Source organism: Neofelis nebulosa, chromosome 14 (assembly GCF_028018385.1).
Source record: "Neofelis nebulosa isolate mNeoNeb1 chromosome 14, mNeoNeb1.pri, whole genome shotgun sequence".
Classification (NCBI taxonomy): Eukaryota; Metazoa; Chordata; class Mammalia; order Carnivora; family Felidae; genus Neofelis; species Neofelis nebulosa.
In genome coordinates, this window is record NC_080795.1 from 44,154,695 (window position 1) to 44,176,801 (window position 22,107).

At 40.6% G+C, this 22,107-nt stretch overlaps 1 protein-coding gene across 1 annotated transcript in view; it reads left to right on the forward strand.

Annotated features, from left to right (window-relative positions):
• The window catches only part of LAPTM4B (lysosomal protein transmembrane 4 beta), a 78,049-nt gene that overhangs the window by 18,430 nt on the left and 37,512 nt on the right, over nt 1-22,107 (forward strand). Inside the window, exon 2 of the mRNA XM_058698676.1 lies at nt 13,036-13,147. Within this exon, the coding sequence (XP_058554659.1) occupies nt 13,036-13,147 (112 nt within the window). The remainder of the gene's footprint in view (nt 1-13,035; nt 13,148-22,107) is intronic.

Below are 22,107 nucleotides of genomic sequence, written 5' to 3' on the forward strand. Positions count from 1 at the left end.
GACTGTGTTGCTGCTTACCTCTTTTCCTCTATTCCGCTGTTTTCCCCTGTGTCTGCTATTCTGGAAGTTTTACTCCATTTCTGTTATTCTGGTTGTTCACTCAAGAAATGTAACCATGTATACTCATCAAAATTTAGAGTTAATAATATCGTTGCCTTTCTTTTGAACAAGTCCTTGAACTCCAGTCATTTAAAAAAAATTTTAGTGTCTTTTTTTTAATGTTCGTTTATTTTTGAGAGAGAGCACGTGCGTGATCGAGGCTGGGTGCAGGGAGGAAGGGAGACTGAGAATCCCACTGTCAGCACAAAGCCCGTGCTGGGCTCGAACCCATGAACAGTGAGATCATGACCTGAGCTGAAATCAAGAGTTGGACGCTTCACTGAGTGAGCCACCCAGGTGTCCCATTAATGTCTTTTTTAAAAGCTCCTAAACATTGATCTGTAAGTGTTTGCTTAGAATTACCTATATATCTGTGTCTCTCTTTGTGCATTATTCTCCTTTTTTTCTGCAATCACTATAGTTTTTATTTTAAAAATGGATATTTAATACCCAAACTGTAGATGGTACATGATCATTTGCTTCCACACCTCAGACCTGTTGTGTGGGTTCACTCTTCTGAGTATATTTTAAAATTTCCTTTCAGGGTGCCTGGGTGGCTCAGTTGGTTGAGCATCTGACTTCAGCTCAGGTCATGATCTCACGGTTTGTGAGTTCGAGCCCCGCATCGGGCTCTGCGCTGACAGCTCGGAGCCTGGAGCCTGCTTCGGATTCTGTGTCTCCCCCTCTCTCTGCCTGTCCTCTGCTCATGCTCTGTCTCTGTCTCTCAATAATGAATAAACGTTAACAAAAAATTTTTTTAATTAAAAAATAAGTTAGTAAATCACAATAGAGACTTTCTTAGATTCTTTTGTTATTTTTACCTGAGCATATTTCTTTGCCTGTTTTTTTTCCTTACTAGCAGTTTAGAAATTAAATGGGAATTTCTCAGATAATCTTAGTACATATTCTAAAGTATGTAAATAAGAATGGAATCTTAAAGATATTTATGTATTTACGTTAGTACAGGTAGTTAATAATTTACTAGATAATCTTTTCATTTGTTCACTTTGAGAATATAGGTAGGGATTATGATCTTCAGAGGCTATCTACTTTCAAAGTAATCTGATACTCTTTTATAACTAAAAGTAACTATCAGATATTGACATCACCTTCAAGAATGTTCTCTTGCCTAGATTCATAGTAATGAATATTTATGACATACACTATAATCTTTCTCCTTTCCATATATAAACAATTCAGCATTATTTCTTACCTTACTCAGAGAAGAAAACATTTCTTTAAAAAAAAATTTTTTTAAGGTTTATTTATTTTTGAGAGAGAGAGAGATAGAGTGTGAGCAGGCGAGGGGCAGAGAGAGAGGGAGACAAAGAATCTGAAGCAGGCTTCAGGCTCTGAGCTGTCAGCACAGAGCCTGACACGGGACTCAAACTCATGAACCACAAGATCATGACATGAGCCAAAGTCAGATGCTTCAGCTGACTGAGCCACCCAGGTGCCCCAAGAAAACATTTATTATCTAAGAGATAGTTAGGTTATGTCATTGCATTTGATTTTAATTTGACAAGACTGTTTAAAAATTAGCTTTCAGGTTATACTTTCGCATCTCCTGTTCTAGATTTCCAAGCTGTGTTTCAATTGTGAAGGTATATGTCTTTTGTCTTTAATTTCTTTAAAAAATTTTTTTTTAATTTGTTTATTTTTGAGAGAGAGAGAGCAAGTGACAAAGCATGAGTGGGGGAGGGGCAGAGAGAGAGGGAGACACAGAATCTGAAGCAGGCTCCAAGCTCTGAGCTGTCAGCACAGAGTCCGATGCAGGGCTTGAACTCACAAACTGTAAGATCATGACCTGAGCTGAAGTCAGACACTTAACCGACTGAGCCACCCAGGTGCCCTTGTCTTTAATTTCTGATACTTGGTTTTGTTTGGGGATGTTTTGAATGTATTGCTATTTTGTTAGAAAATTTTAACGATAAAGGAAAATATAACAACACTGTTCTTGAACTGGATACAAAATTTGTATTCTAGTGGTTAAATATGTTATTGACTCTTTCATTAGTAAAGATATTCTGTTTCATCAGTTTCACTTCTGCGTGACGAATAGCTACAGGAACAAAGTGTTCTTATATATATTAAAACTAAACAGAGTAAAATAATATAATCACTTCAAACTGTCTTTCAAAGCATATCTTATGGTAATCCTCCTTGTTGGAATAGGATGGCTATAGGTAGGGACTAATAGACCTAACGAAGAGAGCAGCGTATCAGAACACAAAAAGACCATGCTTGCTGTATAAAAATGTTAATTTAGCCATTTTTGCACTTTATATTTTCTCTGGTCTTTTCCAAACGCCAGTCTTCAAACCCTGTAGCATGTGATACTTTTCTTATGCATGGAGTTTAGATCTCCATAGCCCATTCTAAACTAGGCTGCAGGCTAGGCCTGTCTTTTCATGTTCAGAGACCCAGAATATTCTTTAAGACATAAAAGGGAACATGCTTGTCCTCCCCATCCACACCCCTCACTCTCAACTCTCCCAGAGGCTCTTTGGACAGCATTCCCCTAGCTGGCTTCTTATAGGCGACCATCCTCTGCCACTGTCCAGACAGCTTTCTCATTAATTACATGGGCTCTATATTTGTGAGAGCATATAATGGTGCTTCAGCCTGAGGGTGAAAATCAGAACCCAGCCAAGTCCGTTGGGAGAAATGGGAATGCTTCTGCTGGGGTGGCAGATCAGCTTCATTTTGCTTGCTCCAGTCACAGTGAGAGTGGCTATCTGGAACACTCCCTTGAAAAGAATTCCGAACAAGTGCTAGGGGATTGGTTAGCAGAGTTCGTGGGATCTGTGAACTGGGTGTGGTGGCTTCTTGAGAGGAACCTGTTTACTAGAAAGAGCATGTGTGGCATTTAAAAAAAATGTTTATTTATTTATTTTGAGAGAGAAAGTGCGTGGGGAGGGGCAGAGAGAGAGAGAGAGAGAGAGAGGGAGAGAATCCATCCCAAGCAGGCTCCACGCTGTCAATGCAGAGCCTGATGTGGGGCTCAGTTCCATGGGATCATGACCTGAGCTGAAACCAGGAGTCAGATGCTCAACCAACTGAGCCACCCAGGCGCCCCAAAAAGAGCATATATGACATTTGTGATCAAAGGATCAGTGATTGAGTCTCAGCTGAGCACTACGTGACCTTGTGTGGGGTTTCCTGGGCAGTCTGAGTGTGCTCATTTGCAGTATGCAATAATAGTCACTCTTCACAGGGGAGGCAAGACTGCTCCAGTGGTATAAAATGGGACCGGTGGTGGTGGTTTCTTGAGGAGGACAGGTTAACGTGACGGCACTGTGGGCTACAAGGTGAATCAGGAGGGTCTCACTGAATTTGGGGAAAACATTTCTACATTAAAAAAAATTTGCCTAGGGGTGCCTGGGTGGCTCGGTCGGTTAAGCGTCCGACTTCAGCTCGGGTCATGCTCTCACGGTCCGTGAGTTCGAGCCCCGCGTCGGGCTCTGTGCTGACAGCTCAGAGCCTGGAGCCTGTTTCAGATTCTGTGTCTCCCTCTCTCTCTGCTCCTCCCCTGTTCATGCTCTGTCTCTCTCTGTCTCAAAAATAAATAAACGTTAAAAAAATTTTTAAAAATAAAAAATAAAAAATTTGCCTATTGAAACGTGGCACTCATGAAAGGTACAACTTTGATTTCACTGCTGAGCCTTTTTCCCTCACTGTGTGTAACCTGGACGTAGTCCCTTGGTTTATAGCTTCGGGAGTTTAAAACATTAGCCTAGAATATTAATTCAACACAAAGGGCCGAGAAGAGTGGCTCATTTTTATGTGTTTGTTTCCTGGGACTGTCTGTTAATACTTAATTCTTAGTCATTGAGTCTGATACCCTAAAATTATTTGTGCTGTAATCTTTTGTCTCTCAAGATTTCCAGAAGTCTGTTACTCTCTGTGGTGTTAACAGTGTCATCTCCCTGCAAAGTCTTTCAGCTTCTCCCTGAACCACTAGTACGGCAGAATTCTTTTTCACTCTGAACGAACATCCGGTTTGTTTGACTGTCTTCCCCACTAGATAATAAGCTACCTTGTGGTGTTTGCTGTAATATGGATGTGATGCTTAGCATAGTGCTTGGCATATGTTTGTTGCCTCATAGGTAATTTCTGAACTTCTGAACAATTGAATGAATTGCTTAGTGAATGTTCTAGCATTCTGCATTTTACTTGGCTGTTGACGTGTTTGCCCCACTGAAATACTAATCTTCGGGGCTAGGACCGTGTGTTATTTGTCGTTGTATAACCTAGTTTAAAGAAGAATGTTGGGAACATAATAGGTGAACTCATTTACAAAATTTCTTAGGCAAATAGGATTTTACAACAAATCCAGTTTTTTTCCCAAAATATATTTACCACAATTGTTTGAATTGAAATAGCAAATGTCAGAAACGTATTTCAATATCAGAACAGGACCTTCTAGACAGGGGCTTATTTGAATTGAATAAGGAAGCACATTTGGATCAGAGTTCTAAAATTTGATTTAAAAATATTTCAAGTAAAAAGTTTAAACTTTCATTTCATTTTGATTTGCCCATTGATGTTGGACCCAAGTGAAAGGCACAGCTGCCATTATTAGCTTAATTTTTTTTTTTTTTCAAATGTGGGAATATAAAAGTTAGCCATCTAAAGGCACCTAGTTGGCTCAGTTGGTAGAGCATGTGATGCTTGATCTTGGAGTCCTGAGTTTGAGCCCCGCATTGGGCATAGAGATTGCTTAAAAAAAAAAAAAAAAGTTGAAAAAAATTAGCCAACCATGTGAAAACCACATATCTGATTATAATTTATATTTATTTTTTAAATTATTTTTAACCATTTTTACTGTGAATATTGCACACATATGGGAAATGCACAAAATATAAACAGCTTGGTTATTACCGAACAAGCAGTCATGTGTCTACCTACCACTCGAGTCTGACTATTCTCTTAAAGGTTACCCTACAGATTACAACATAACATCCTGGACTCTTTAAAATCTCCCATTAACTGGTACTTTCATTCTTTTCCTGGGCAATGCAAGGATTTAAGATCCAATGATCTGCTCTTGACTTACATGGTATTGTCTATTTTGAATCTATTTATATTTTGCAGTCATTATTGTTATGTTATCGATATTCACAGTTGCCAACATAATTATCATTTCTGTTATTCTTGTTTCTTTGTACCTCTTCAGCCTTTTACCTGGCATCAGTTTTCTTTTGCCCAAAGAATACCCTTCAGTGCTTCTTTACTGCTGAGCTGCTGGTGACAAATTCCCTCCGTTTTGTCCAAGAGTCTCTTTGTTTCATTTTTATTCTTGAAGGATTTTTTTTCTTGATATAAAACTGTAGGTTGGCATTTCCTCCCCAGCATTTTGAAGTTGGAACTCTATTGTCTTCTGGCTTCTTCTTCTTTTTTTTTTTTTTAAATTAAAGCCAACCATCTGAACGTTTTCTTCTGTCTTAGCAACTCATTAATTTTCTTGCACTTTGTCTAATGGATGAAACTCATCCACTGTGTTCTTGATTTGGCTACTGTAGTTTCTCACTCTAGAGCCCCTGTATTCTTTTCAACTCTGTCATATGCTTCTTTTTATGCTAGTTCTCTGCCAAAATTCTCCTTGTGTTTCTTTATCTCCTTGATTTTCATAAGCATAGTCACTTTATTTATTTATTTATTAAAAAGATACTTTTATTTTTTTGATTTTTTTTTTAAAAAGTTTATTTATTTTGAAAGACAAAGTGAGCACGAGCTGGGGAGGGGCAGAAAGAGAGGGAGAGAGAGAGAACCCCAAGCAGGCTCTGCACAGTGAGTGCAGCGCCCGATGCAGGGCTTGAACTCATGAACCATGAGATCATGACTTGAGCCTGAGTCAGTTGGACACTTAACCGACTGAGCCACCCAGGCACCCCAGCATAGTTCTTTTTATTTAAAACAAATTTTTTTAAATGTTTATTTATTTTTGAGAGACAGACACACAGAGTGCAAGCAGGGGAGGGGCAGAGGGAGAGAGAGACAGAATCTGAAGCGGGCTCCAGGCTCTGAGCTGTCAGCACAGAGCCCCATGCGGGGCTCAAACCCACAAACTGAGATCATGACCTGAGCTGAGGTCAGATGCTTAACCGACTGAACCAACCAGGTGTCTCATCATAGTTCACTTTAAAGCACATGCTCATTAACTTCTATATCAAGAGTACTTATGTTTCTGTTGTCTGTTGTTTGTTTTAGTAAAACAAGTGGGTATTTTATTGGATTTTCTGGTTTCTATTCTGAGAGTTTTGTCTTTCCTGTTTGCTGTATTCTGGACATTGCATTTGAAAAATTAAAAAAATAATTCAAGGCATAGGATGATCTCTTTCTCCTCCAGGATTTTAATAGCTTTTATTAGGGGTCTAGCAACTGGGGATTGCCTTTATCCAGTTTCAAGACTCAGATGCTGCAAAGCTGGGCTGTGTCCCTCTAAAGGCTCGTCTTCTTCAGGTGTACCTTCCTCCAGTGGTGACCCTGCAGGGTCTTAGGGCAAAGCCCTGGGGAATCTGCCCCCACCCCCACCCCCACCCGGCAGCCTCTTGATGCCCTGGTGCAGCAAGGCTGTCAGGGGTGCTGCTTCAGCTCTTAGCTCTTATCCGTCTTTTCCAGAATCGACAAATGCCCCTGGGGTATTTCTGCCTTTTCCTGGATTTTGGGCCAGTAATTCTCATTGCCTTATTAGCTGCCACGCCTTCTCACATACGTGGGTATTTTGTTCAGATTTCCTCCTAGTTGTCCTCAGAGGGACATTGGTTTGTATTACCTGGTTCACCATTATTGGAAGTGGCAGATTCCTTATTTATTGTTATTTCACTATGACATTTCTCCTCCAAAATACCTATTTCCAAGATTTGACTTGAATGCCCAGCCAGATTTACTTGTCTTTGGTCAGTTTCTTTCGTTAACTGTTTTTTAGAGAAGCAAGTTCAATAATAATATTTTGTAACATAGTTTATATTAAAAATATTTTTGAAGTTTTAAATAATTGTCTCTAACTCTAAAAGCAGTATATGCTGATGTTAGACACTCTGGAAAATATAAAAAAAAGTAGAATGAAAATTAAAGGTACACGTCATCTACAAACCTACTACCTGGTTTGTGTGTAAGTTACATTGTACACTTTTGCGTTCTTGGTCTGTGATTTATACTTGTGAACATATCACACATATAAATAATAGAATTGGAATCATATAACATTTTTATACTGTAGTTTTCATTTAACATACTATGAACATTTCTTATTGTTAACTTTTTTCAAAATACGGGTTTTTATCCTTAGGATTCTGTTATTTTGTAGTAATATTATTAAGCCCTTCTCCTATTTCTTTTTTAAATTTTTTTATTTTTTTAATGTTTCTTTATTTTTGAGAGACAGAGAAAGAGACAGAGACAGAGTGCAAGCAGGGGAGGAGCAGAGAGAGGGAGGCACAGAATCCGAAGCAGGCTCCAGGCCCCGAGCTGTCAGCATGGAGCCCGACGCAGGGCTTGACCTCATGAATCATGAGATCGTGACCTGAGCTGAAGTTGGACGCTTGACCCACGGAGCCACCCAGGTGCCCCGCCCTTCTCCTACTTCTGTTTCAAGTTTTCATTATAGATAAATCTGCACAACAGTCATTTTTGGACACCACTTTTGTGCAAATTTTTTTTTAAATTTTTTTACATTTATTTATTTTTGAGAGACAGAGAGAGAGAGATAGAGCACAAGTAGGGGAGGGGCAGAGAGAGAGGGAGACACAGAATCCGAAGCAGGCTCCAGGCTCCGAGCTGTCAGCACAGAGCCTGACGCGGGGCTCGAACCCATGAGCTGTGAGATCATGACCTGAGCCGAAGTCGGTCGCTCAACTGACGGAACCACCCAAGCGCCCCTTTTTGTGCAAATTTTTGGCGGTTGTGTAATTATTATTACCTCAGTGGGCTGGCGTGTTATTAAGGTGCTTTTATCGATGCTTTTAAAAAATGAGCTGATAATTACATTTAACATTTTCAGTGATTCAAACTACAGTTATCACTGTTCACTTAGGATCTGAAAAATGATTTAAGGGTAGAAGCACTTTGGATCCCTGGAGAATATACAAGGGCCTGACTACTTAAGTAATTGGACAGAAGTTGAGTTTATTAACATATGGAAGTCATCATTGTCAAGAACAAGGAAAAAATGTGTGATACCCCAGGAACACTTTGTCAATAGAATGGGAACAGTTTGTACATGACCTACCAAAACAGACGAAGTCCAAAGGAGGTGAGCATTAGCTGAACAAGATCACAAATATGCCCACTCTTTCTTTTACATTTAGCTCAGCTGTGGTCATTGCGTCATCTGCTCCTGGAAAGTCCTATCATCTTCTTGGTTCTCATTTCTGGTGACATTTCATTCTTGGTCAGAACTGACGATTGGATAACTTCCATTTTCTCTCTTAGAGGAAGTCCTTCTTATCAGGTGTTCTTAGGGCTTTGACTTAATTCGGCCTTTTCCAGCTGATTCTGTGTAGTAACTATCATGGCTAGTCCTTCCCCGGCCCCTTTGCACAGACCTCGGTCCTCACGGATCACCCTGTCACCCTACTCTATTCACTATATATACCACCCACGGCATGCCACATTCCTGTCGGCAGTTGAGGTTTTAGGACACAGTAAATATGTGTCATCACACGTTTTTGTTATGAAAATTTCACCATGTGATGAAAAGAACACAACGGTGACTGGTCATAATGACCTTCCCATCACATTTTTGTTTTATCTGTGTCCCTTCTCCCTGGACTGTCTCGTGAAGAACTAGGGCAGCTGGCAGGGCATTCGGCCCCAGGACTGTGGTCTGTGGCTGGGGAACAGAGAGAAGAGCCACAGGGCTGGCGGTACAGAGGAGACGATGACAGTGTGCAGGGAGCCGCAGGCACAGCCAGGAATCGGACCCAGGGCCTGCTGTGGAGCAAGAAGAACACCGAACCAGGAGCCAGAACTCAGCTGTCAGGAATGACGTGAGCCGGAGCGAGCAGGAGCACCAGTAAGACTAGGCATCAGGCGGTCAGAACAAAACTGAGGGCAGGCCTGAACACCAAAGGTAGAATAAAAAGAGAGGGGCAGATGGACAAGCTAACAACGTGATTCTTTGGACATCCTGGAAATTCTTTCCAGTTCAACGTCTCTAAAATCAGCCTCATCTTAGTCCCTCTGTGATCTCCCCTCTTATTTCTGATAATAACAAGATACATCCCGTCACCCAGCCTTGAAATCTCCGATCTGGTTTGTGTCCCTTTGTCTTTGCATTTAGTCACTTCCTGTCTCTAGTGATGATGCTGCCTCCACGTGGCAAGGCCTTGTGGTTCCAACCATGGCTCTTCCACTCTAGGACCTGAGGAAAGGTCCCATAACCTCTGAAAGTAACGTGTAAGACCAGAGTCTCAGCGCTGTCTTGAGAATTAGAGGGAAGTGGAGAAAACCTTGGTTTCCCCTCAGCAGACCTTTGCACTGCTGTCCAGATCCGGAGCCTGCCTCCTGCCTAGCCTCCCTGCCTCTTCCAGCTTGATCTTCCTAATGACATGGCTCTAATCATGTCTCATCCCAGCTTATGAGCTATTCATTAGCTATTAGCTTGAAGCCCCAGCTTCCTGTCCTGCCCCTGAGGACTCTTCACCATCCGGCCCCAACCTGCATTTCTCTTCTCATTCCCTTATATTTACCCTTCGTGTGCTGTGTTCATTCACATCTAACTACTTGCTATATTCAGTACAGGCCCCATCCCAGTGGCCCTACTCAGACTTGAACGTGTTCTTTTCCACACCGCTCAGTTTCCAAAATCTTCCCATCTTTCCAGCCCCTGTCCAAGTGTTCCCATCTCTGCTGTACCTCCCCATGACCTCAGTCTCAGCCTCAAGTTTCAGTAATACCTTTCTCCAAACTTCCATTAGTCTTTCTCTGAACTCTTGGCATGCTTACTGCTGTATGCTTTGTGTTATTTGGGCACATGACTTACTTAGCCCTGTATTCGGAGTCCTGGAGAATCCTTGCTAAGCACTTAGCACAGTGCCTACCTGTTGCTGCAGTTAGTAAATGTATTGTGATAAGTAAACTAGGCATGGGGATAATAACAAGCTGATTAAGAGCTGACAGTTGTTTTCTCCACTGAGTATTCTTAGCTCCCTTGGCAAGCATCAGTTGACCATATATGCATGAGTCTTTTCTGGGCTCTCAATTCTGTTCCATTGGTCCATGTGTCTGTTTTATGCCAGTGCTGCACTGTTTTGATTAGTATGAATTTTGTAATAAAATCTGAAATCAGAAAAAAAAACCCCAGAGAATTGACAGATGCGTCGGAACTATAAGGACAGGGAAGCCACGGTGTAGCACTGGTTCAGATCTGGCAGCCAGGCAATATTCCATGCTAGCCAGGAGCTTTTATGTGGGTCCCATGGAGGTGCGAAGAGGTAAGTGAACTAACATGAGTGGCCATTGTATGCCAGTCACCCTTCTAGATGTTTTACATGATTTACTTATTTGAACCCCAGCCAGGTCACTGTCTTCCCTTTCTTAATATTCTTCATGGGCTTCTTGTTATGCTTAGAATAAAATCCAAACTCTGTTAACACAAGCCCCATGGAATCTCTGAACGTGGCCTGCATTACCTTAACCAGACACTGCACTGCCTCTCACTCTGCCATCGTCTGCTCTTACCCTCCCTACTCTACCATTAGGTTAAAGCTTTGCCCATGAATCTCAGAGTTCCCTTTTCAACCTTAAAACCGACCCATTGCGGTAACAGTGACTATGCTGTCTTCGTGTGGTGCTTTGCTTTTTCAAACTACATTCTTAGGTTGTTTCATCTGATCTTACTTCAGCCCATAATCTTTGGGCTGCCTTTTTCAAAGACAAGAGTATAGAGGGAACGAAATGCCAGCAAAACTTGACAGTTTATCAAGGAACATCCTTGCCAAACATCACATGCCAGTTGTGGGACAAACTCATACCTTCCTTTAAGCTTTAGATGTGTTCTGAAAAGCTTTGTTCAAATAGAGTTTGGCTAAACACACTCTCCTTAAAATGTGCTGAGAAGTTTCTTGGATCTTTGAAGAGAAATAAGTGGTTCTAATAACCACTGTGGGGAGGATAATTGGATAGCAATAGGACTGAGAGTGACTTTTCACTATATACCCTTTTGTGCCTTAAAAATTTTTTAACCATGTGCTTGTCAAAAAACAATCAGACCATATGAGATGATTTGGAACAAAGAGGAAGAAAAAGAATTATTCCAAATCCTACAATAATCCTAAAACAACCACCTTGGGATTGCCATTGAAAAATGAATTCTGGGGGCACCTGGGTGGCTCAGTAGGTTAAGTATTCAACTTCGGCTCAGGTCATGATCTCATGGTTCACAGGTTTGAGCCCCGTGTCGGGCTCTGTGCTGGCAGCTTAGAGACTGGAGCCTGCTTCGTGGATTCAGTCTCCCTCTCTCTCAGCCCCTCCCTTGCTCATACTCTGTCTCTCATAAATAAATAAAAATAAGTAAGGAAAGAAAGAAAGAGAAAGAAAGAAAGAAAGAAAGAAAGAAAGAAAGAAAGAAAGAAAGAAAGAAAGAAAGAAAGAAAGAAAGAAAGAAAGAAAAAGAAAGAAAAATGGATTCTGGAGTGGATGTTTTATAGAGCAGACAACCTAACCCTCCCTTTGAACCTCTTCTGTAAATAGGTATTCCAAATACGACTTTTATAGTAGGATATGCTTTTATTTACTGTTGTTAGTAAAAGAATTTCCTTTATGTAATCTTCATGGTTGTTCATTTTTTTCCCTCCCCATTTGGACAAGAGTAATACACACAAAAAGGAGATAACAACCCAGTCTCATCTCAAGCCTCACCCAAGCTCTTAGCACACCTGCCCCTCTAGCCCCACCACAGTTGGTACACATGTGTCGCATGCAGCAAGGATGGCCAGGAAGAATAAAGGAAGTGCAGATGTACAAGTAGAATGGTCAGAATTTCCCAGTTGGTCAGATGTGGGGGTAAGGTAGATGGTAAGCTCAAAGATAATCAGGTTTCAAATATAAACAGGAGGCTAAGAGATTCCATTTTGGAATTAAAATTCCTGGATTCAGGTCTCATTTCTGCAGGTTGTTAGCTGCCTGATCTTCAGTAATGTTCTTAACTCACAGGCCTCGGTTTTCTCATCGATAACATGGGGATAATTTAGCGCCTATTTCACTAGGGTTATTGGACAGCTTAAGAGAGAGACTCCACATAAAGAAGTTAGCAAAGTGCCTGAATGTTTTCCCCTTTAATTATTAATGGTGATGCTGTTTTTAAAGATAGAGAACATAAAAAGAGGAGCAGAGATGGGAGATGGTGATTTCCATTTAGACAAGCTAAGTTTGGAGTACCTGAGGGCTATGTATTCTGCAGCATCCAGAAGGCAGAGATATGGGCCTGGGGTGGAAAGGGGCTCACCTGAGCTACAACAGGAGGAACCATCATGCCTCTCCCACTGTGACTTTGCATTCATTCTCTCTGTTCCCTACATGGTCTCAAAGCTCAGATCGTCTGACCCTGTGAAAATGTTTGATCACCTAGAAAGACCTGTGGTTGCTTATCACGGTGTACTTGGCTAACTGGAGAGTTTGTGTTTTTCCAACCCTGGGCATCAGGGCTGCTGTGTATGATTGTGTGTGTTGCTCACTGTTCTAGGATGCCAGCCCCAAGGTGGGCAAGGGGTGAAATCTGGCTGTTTGCTACGCCCAAGCCATGAGCCCTTGGCTATGGACTGGTGGTGCTTCTGGCTTGGGAATGTTAGCCTGCTCCCGCAGGGGGGCTACCTATTGTTTGTTTCAATATTGTGAGCCTCTGTTGAAGTTGAATTCCATATGGTCAGTTTAAGTTCTTATTATAAGGACCATATCCTTGGGGCACTTAAATTTTTTTCTTTCTTATTGCAGATTATCAACGCTGTGGTACTGCTGATTCTGTTGAGCGCCCTGGCTGACCCAGACCAGTATCACTTTTCAAGTTCTGAGCTAGGAGGTGACTTTGAGTTCATGGATGATGCCAGTAAGTACATCAGATAGCAGTTGTAGATGTTTTGGTACTTTCAAGGGCAGGGAATCCTGCTTCCAGTTCTTCCTGTTAAATTACAAATATTGATTCGTGGGCCATTTGAACTGATACTTCACTTTCTTTCCATCGTTACAAATCAGATCAACAAATATTTATGTGCTACATGTGCTCTGCCTCTGTTCTAGGTGTAAGAGTCTAAATAAGGTCTCTTGTTTTTTTCTTTTTTTTCTTCTTTACATTAACTTTCTCGTTTTTTAAATTAATGCTTTGTCCTGGTCTTTCTACCCTGGGCCTTTTGGCCTTTTTTAGAGGATGGGGAGTAAATGGCAGGAAACAAGGTCAAAAGGGTCATGCGTACCTCACTGTATCTTCTATTACTTTCTGTATTTCCCTGTCTTCGAGATGATCATTTTCCATTCCAGAAACTGTGTTGCTCATTATTTAGTGGACTTAGGCCTTTCTCCAATAAATAGAAACATACACAGGGATGTGGGTGTGGGATAGGCCAGAAGGAGGCTAGGCACCCCAGTTCTAAGCTCATGGGCATCTTTTATAATTACAGTCACACTGTGTCCACACTAACTGAAAGGGGCAGTGCTGTGCATAATCCCAAACAAAAGATCATGCAAATTTAGTTCTCTTTGGCTTTGGAGAACTTTAAATGCATTAAAAAAAAATGCTGGGGCACAATGAGTAAGGTGGGGAGACAGTGACTCAAGATGCAGTTTTAGGGATAGACCAGGAACATTCGGAAGACGTTGAGGCTTGTGGGTTCTGTTCTCAGAGTGATAAAAATGCTTTTCAGTGGTTTTTAGTAATTCAGCAGTTATGTGCTGATGTGTGTTTTACGGAGATCCCTTTTGTCACTGAGTGGAGGGTGCATTTAGGAGATTGGTTTGCAGTGGGGCGAGGGGAGTGGGGGGGGTTCCCTGTGATCCAGACTGTACTGAGGATGAGGAAGAGGGTGGGTTTGGAGGTAGGATTGAGAGAACTTGCTGGTATGAATGAAGAAGGAAAGTGAGGAATCAAAGATGATCCCTGCTTTTCACCTTGAGTAAAAGAGCTGATCTTCACTGGGGTGAGAGAGAGTCTGGGGTCAGGAGATAAGAACACACCTGGGGGGAGAGGACTTGACTTTGCTTTAAGTGACTCACCTGGGGGAGGGGACTTGACTTTGCTTTAAGTGACTCACCAGGGTCATTAAGAGTCTAGGCTCTGAAGCAGAAGGCTGACCGTGCCGTGTATTAAATGTTATCATGGGCTAGTTACTACCTTTCTGTGTCTTCCATTCCTCCTTCTGAAAAAGTGGTGATCATAGTTGCCTCACGGGATCATTGCAGTGATTAAATCAATTAGTGCATGAAAAATGCTTAGAATGGGGTCTGGCCCATAATAAGTGCTCAGTATATTTTGCTGCTTTACTAGCCATTCTTATTTAGGTATATTACAGTTGAGACACGAGCTGTCTTAAAGTGCAGAGATTAAAAAGGTGGTTGGTTATGTGACCCTATAACCCAGAACTCAGATGTCTGGGCTGATACAAATTTGAGGACATCAGCCTAAAAATGGTATTTATGTTAAGGACATAGTAAAGAGAAAAGTAAAGTGGTCCTGGATTGAGCCCTGTAGGAGCCCCAACAGTAAATGTCAGAACATTATATTCTCCTGGGGTTTGGAACCTTCTCAGACTGAGACCTGCTCCTTCTCTCTATTTTGAATAACCCTGTTACTCTTATGGATTCTCCCAGAAAGGCTAATGAGTTCCATTAATATTAAATTAATATCTCTGCCTTCCTTCCCCTGAGCTAAAAGACTATGTAAGCTATAAATACAATGTTTGATTGACATTTAAAAACAAATGATCTTTTACCATTGCCAGTAGCGGGATTTCCTTTTCTAAGGTAATTGAGGTTAGAAAAAGAAGTGTTAAATGATATGGCTATTGTTCTCTCTGAATTAAACAGTAACAGTATATGCCTTGTTCTAATTGCTCGAGACTAAGCTGGGTAATGAGTTTCTGACCGTATAGGCTTAATTTAGCTGTCTTCAAAGGCTTGCTGGTACTTAAGACTTTAAAATAGTAATTGTTCTCTAATGTCCTGGATATTAGTTCCAGTGCATTTGAGGTCTCGCTCATATTTCATATATTTGAAAAAAATGAATGAAGAGTTTGTAATTACGTTTAGGACTATCAGTCATTTAAATCTCATGGTTATAAAAAAGGTAGAGAAGAGTGGATATTCACTTGAGTGAATCTTTTTTTAACTTCTTTCCTCTTACATTTCCTTTTCACATGTTTTGATCTCCTTTTGAAAATAAGTTTGTAAGTAAAAGTTCACTGCGTTTGACAAGCCTTTGTATATTTAACTCACAAATAGTCCTGGAAATGGGTACAATCAATTGCTTTAAATTGTGCTTCAAAATTATGGAATATAGCAATTTTAAGTTGATACCTTTTTGAAATGGTGGTGGCCATCTGAAGATTTTATCCAGAAGGACAAAGCAGGAATAATGTTTCACTTTTCCTTATGATATTTTCCTAAAATGATCTGGTAGAAGATGTATTATTTAAATCAAAATGAGGCATATGGGAGAATCCACTGGGATAAAGAAAGAAAACATGAGGATTTCTCTTAAAAAAAAAAATCTGGCCCTTTAACATTTGTATTTTTATATATATTTTATATAATGTAAAAGTATTAGTGATAATACATATTTATAATTTATGAATGTATATTTCTTATGTGACACGCCCATCCCCTCAATTGTCTCTACTAAGAATGAGTAAGGAACTGTCATTGATCAGAGGAAACAAAGGAGATACGGCTAAATGTAGTATGGGATTCTGGAACAGAAAAAGGACAGTAATAGGGGAAACAAGTGAAATTCACATAAGTTTTGTAGTTTATTATAGCATTATAGGAGTGTCAATTTCCTGGTTTTGATCATTACTCTGTTTTTGATGATAAATGGTTACTATTAGGGGAAGCAAGATGAAGGATATATTTGAACTCTACTGTTTTGTTTTAAAAAAAATTTTTTTTTTCTTAAAGTTTGTTTATTTTTGAGAGAGAGAGCAGAGGAGGGGCAGAGAAAGAGGGAGACACAGAATCCAAAGCAGGCTCCAGGCTCTGAGCCATTAGCACAGAAGCCAGTGCGGGCCTTGAACCCACAGATTGTGAGATGATGACCTGAGTCAAAGTCGGATGCTTAACTGACTAAGCCACCCAGGAGCCCTGAACTTTCTACCGTTCTTGTAACTTTCCTATAAGTCTGAAATGATTTCAGAATGATTATAATCTATTGATTTAGAGGACTGAAGGATAATGATTGAAAAGCATGTATGTGTAGCACACTATATTAGACACTCATAACTTATTTTGGGTAGAAGTAGGCTTTGTAGCATTTCATTTTATTTCTGAAATTTTAGTGGATTGGCAAAGAACTGTGACTGGAAGTGTCAGGACTGTGCAGAGTGTCAAACAACAGATCATTCAAATTAATTTCTGATTAATTTTGCAGCAGATTGGTCTTTCTAGTGAAACTTAGTTTTATTTACCAAATGGACACACCTGGCCTAAGGAAGGAAATGGCCATAAAACTAATCAAGAATGGATGGTTACCACATATGGCCATCTGATTTAGGATAAAGACACCGCTGCACTTACTGGAGAAAGGATGAGCGTTTTGATAAATGTCCTGAGTGTAATCAATCAGGGGAAAACGGGTACTTCACGAAAGAAGATATCCATATGACCAATAAGCATATGAAAATACTCTCTGCTTTATCAGTTGTAAAGGAAATGCCAGTTACAAGCACAGCAGTGAATCACTGCACCCCTCCAAAATGGCCAACATTAACAGAACTGATAATACCACCTGTCCATCAGGATGTGGGACTATTGGAGCTCCCAGGATGTTTCTGGGAGTGTAAATCATACAACCACTTGGGGAAAACTAAAGCTGAACATACATCTATCTACTCTGTGACCCTATAGTTCCATTCTTAGATCTGTACCTTGCAGAAAATAATGCTTGTGTCCATCATAAGCCATTTATAAAAATGGTCATAGTGGCTTTATTTATAATAGCCAAAAATTGGAAACAGTCCAGATTCCCGCCAATGGTAGAATGGACAGAAACGGAGTGATCAGAGATGAAACAATACAAGCAAAAGGAGTGATGGGGATTCACTATACTTTTCTGGGTGTTTGAAAGTTTTGATTAAAAAAAACTAAGAAATGGAAAAAAAAAAAGAACAATCAACTAGGGCTTTCCATATGGCTCTTGGCACCACAGTGTAGAGCTCTCCTTGCCCTGTCATTTGGAAAGGGCCCCAGGCTGCCTACCTGCTGTCTATTCACATACCCCAATACAGGCTTGGCAGTCAGTCTACACAGCTTGTCCACTTGTGCATAAAGATCCCAACAGTCTTGAGGAAATAGACCTGCATGTGCAACAGCAGGGGAAGCCGGCCCATAGGAACCATCCTAGCCCTTTATTTTCATCCATCCACCTTCCCAGTCTCTTATCTATGTATTTATCTTTTACATCACATGACTCAAAGGGTTGCATATTCTATGCTTTGACTATATCTCGCTTATTTTTTTAGTGTTTATTATTTGTTTTTGAGAGAGGGAGAGCCTGCGTGAGTGGGGGAGGGGCAGAGAGAGAGGGAGAAAGAATCCCAAGCATGGGGACATGGGGCTTGATCCCACGAACTATGAGATCACAACCTGAGCCAAAATCGAGAGTTGGACGCTTAACCAATTGAGTCCGCCCCTTGCTTTTTTTTGCTTTTTTTTGCTTTTTTTTTTTTTAAGGCTACTTCCAACGAATATTTTCAAGAAGACCTTTTGTAATGATGTAGTTGTAAGAAGACCACTAGGGATAATGAAGGGACGTGGAAAATCAAGGCCAGCTATTGTTATCCCTAAACCTGAAGGAGGGGTAGGTAGGAGGCTGTGGTTACTGGAGTTGGGAATGAGAGACTCCTACAGGGTTAACCTCCTCATTAGGAACAGTGACCTCAGGTCTAGGCCCACGGCCAACCCAAGGCAACGTCACCTTCCCTCTGATCTCCTGTCTAGGCTTCTCGTTGACTGAACTCCACAAAAGCCAGAGGGTAAGGAAGGCTGTTGATGAACCATGCACGTCTGCCTTCTGGGGCAGAGAACGGACTGGATGGTGAAAGGCGAGTGGAAGACTTCTGGTAGAGTCATTCACCTGCGTACCTGGATGTTCCTCTTAACCAAACTACTTTGCTGGGTGCGCATTTCTCCCCTTTGCCTACAATAATAAAGAACTTTGCCAGGTGTTTTTTTAAAATTGGATACGTGAAGCCTATAGGTTCCCTGGATTCATTTCAGGTCCCAGCTTGGCCAGAGGCTGAGTAGGAACTAAGTTAGCTCAAGCATCCAGTGTTCTTCCTTTTGTGTTCTTTTCTTACCTGTAACTTCTCTGATGACGCATTTTGTTGTTGGCTGTTGTTTGCATTTTAATGTGTTTGAAATCAGGATGTGATTTACCATGCAGCATGGATTTAGTGTGAAGATCTTGTTTTTTCTCCAAATCTTTATTTTGAAAAAATTCAAACCTTTCAGAGAAGTTTTATGGACAGTGAAGATCCATCTTGCTTTTTCTTTTTTTTATTTAAGTTTATTTATTTTAAGAGAGAGAAGGAGGGGCAGAGAGAGAGAGAGAGAGAATCCTAAGCAGGCTCCACACTGTTAGCACAGAGCCCAGTGTGGGGCTCGAACCCACAAACCATGAGATCATGACGTGAGCCAAAACCAAGAGTCAGACCCACTGAGCCACCCAGGTGCCCCATCTTGCCTTTTTCTTAATAATAATTTGGAGTTTTTCATTCTTTATAGAATTATCTCTTACTAAATAGCGAATAGGTATAAAACAGTATTTACAAAATACCAAACAATGGTACAAGTACTTATGTACTCATCACTCGATTTAAGACACTGAATTTTAGCTTACTTTCGAAAGAGCACTATGTGTCCCATCCTGATGGCATGTTCTTTCCTCTGATCTCAGAACTAGCCTTTCTGCTGAATGGTTGATCATTCCTTTGTGTTTCTTTATAGATGTCCACATAGATTTGTGTCACTAATTGATCTGTTGTTTAATTTTCATGCTAATAAGCTTTATAGAATAGATTCATGCAGTATGCCTACTTCTGAGACTTGTTTTTTCAGTTTTACTGTGCTGATGAGAAAGGTATTCGGACACTTGTTAAAGATGGTAAGGAAGACTTTACCCAAGAGGAGTTTTGCAGTAGGCAAGAGGTCAGACTCAACTACCTCTCCAGCAAGGACAGGTGGAGCATTGTCACCAAGGAGCAGGTGGGGGGTCAGTGGATGGAAAATTACTGAGAGGAAACATCAAAGCTGGGGAGATTCTTGCTAGACAACTCTAGACAACTCAACAGGATTCTTGCTGAAAGCAGACCAGCATGGCAAATTACAGAGGCTGGGGGATAAGGAAATTTGATCAGATTATCAGGGTGATCAGATACTGAGGAGAGGGGTTTTTAGTAAGCTGACTCAGTAGGATTCTTGCCAAAACCAGACTAAATGGGCCATGGGCAGGACCCAAGGTGTTTGGTTGGAGGAGAGAGTCGTTGTTATGTGTCTACATGTACCTGGGGAGACCTTTCTGCTAGCAGCACCCAGTTGCAAGAGAGTCTGGGAAATTCAGGTTTTTAGCTTTCTAGCCTCTGTAGAATAGGCAGACACACTAGGTGGGAATGAACGCTCAGTGCCAATTCCCCATGTCCTCAGCAAACATGCTTCAGTATATGGTGAACCTGACCCAGTCCTTCTTTTTCAGAAATCTTCTGACCATTTTTGCTTATTTATTTTTTCGCATCAGTTGTCCAGTTCTCAAGCAATCCTGTTGCGAATTTGTTAATTACAAATGTTAAACTTACAGATTAGTTTAGGGGGAAGTGATACCTTATATGTTGTATTTTGTCTAGTTACAACTGTTTAAAAAATGGCTTTATTGAGGTATAATTTATATACCATAAACTTACCGATTTTAAATGTACAAGTCAATGATTTTTGAATTTACAGAGATGTGTGCAATGTCTGTTAAATGTCTGATTACGGCTTACAACTTTCCAGTTAATACACAGCTTCTTCAGCATCCATCAGTAATATTTCCAAAAATCTTCCATATAGATCATACATGTTTTTATTTTTTATTAAAAATTTTTAATTCCAGTATAGTTAACATACAGTGTTATATTAGTTTCAGGGGTACAATATAGTGATTCATCACTTCCATACAACACCCAGTGCTCATCCCAAGCATACTCCTTAATCCCTATCACCTGTTTCGCCCATCTCTCCACCCCCCCCGCCCCCCACCCCCACTCCCCCGTATCCATCAGCTTATTCTCTAGAGTTAAGAGTCTGTTTCTTGGTTTCTGTGTCTTTTTTATCTCCTTTGCTTGTTTTCTTAGCTTCCACATATGAGTGAAATCGTATGGTATTTGTCTTTCTCTGATTTATTTCGCTTCGCATTATGCCTTTTGACTCCATCCATATTGTTGCAAATCTTATTCTTTTTCATGGCCAAATAATAGTTTATGTATATGTATACACACACACACACACCACATCTTCATTATACATTCATCTATTGATGGACAGTTGGGCTGCTTCCATAATTTGAGTGTTGAACGCTCCAGTAAACATAAGGGTTTTGAATTAGTTTTTGTACTTTTGGGGTAAATATCCTGTAGTGTACTTACTGGATCATAGGGTAGTTCTATTTTTAACTTTTTGAGGAACCTTCATACTGTTTTCCAGAGTGGCTGCACCAGTTTGCACTCTCACCAGCACTATACGAGGGTTCCGTTTTCTCCACATCCTCACCAACACTTGTTTCTTGTGTTGTTGATTTTAGCCATTCTGACAGGTGCGAGGTGATATCTCACCATAGTTTTGATTTGCATTTCCCTGATGAGTGATATAGAGCATCTTTTCATGTGTCTGTTGGCCATTTGTATGTCTTGTTTGGAGACATCTTTTCATGTCTTCTGCCCATTTTTACATTGGATTATTCATTTTTTGGGTGTTGAGGGTTTTTAAAAAAATTTTTTTAAGTTTACTTATTTATTTTTGAGAGAGACAGAGTGAGTGGGGGAGGGGCAGAGAGAGAGGGAGAGAGAGAAAATCCCAAGCAGGCTCCACACTGTCAGCACAGAGCCCAGTATGGGGCTTGAACCCACAAAGTGTGAGATCATGACCCAAGCCAACACCAAGAGTTGGACGCTTAACCAACTGAGTCACCCAGGTGCCCCAAGGTTTTTTTTTATATATAAAAATTTTTAACTTGATTCATTTATTTTGAGAGATAGAGTGAGTGGGGTAGGGCAGAGAGAGAGGGGGAGAGGGAGAATCCCAAGCAGGCTTTGCACTTTTCAGCGCGGGGCCTGATGTGGGGCTTGAACCCACAAACCGTGAGATCATGACCTGAGCCGAAATTAAGAGTCAGACGCTTAACCAGCTGAGGCACCCAAGCTCCCCTGGATGTTGAGTTTTATAAATTCCTTATGTATTTTGGGTACTAATCCTTTATTGGATATGTCATTTGCAAATATCTTCAATTCAGTAGGTTGCCTTTTAGTTTTGTTGTTTCCTTCACTGTGTAGAAACTTCTTTATTTTATAAGAATTTCATACAAATGTTAGGATTATTCATTCTAGGTCTGTGAAAAATGCTGTTGGTATTTTGATAGGGATTGCATTAAATCTATAGATCATTCATGTTTTTAATTAAATTTCTTTTATTTCCTTCTCACAGTCTAGTCATGACATCTTGGTTCTCCAGTGAACATAATCACTAATCACACAAAAAAATGTAAATGCTGTTTATTGCTTTTTCTGTTTTAATATAGAGACTTAACTATATCAGTATACATCTCAATATAAG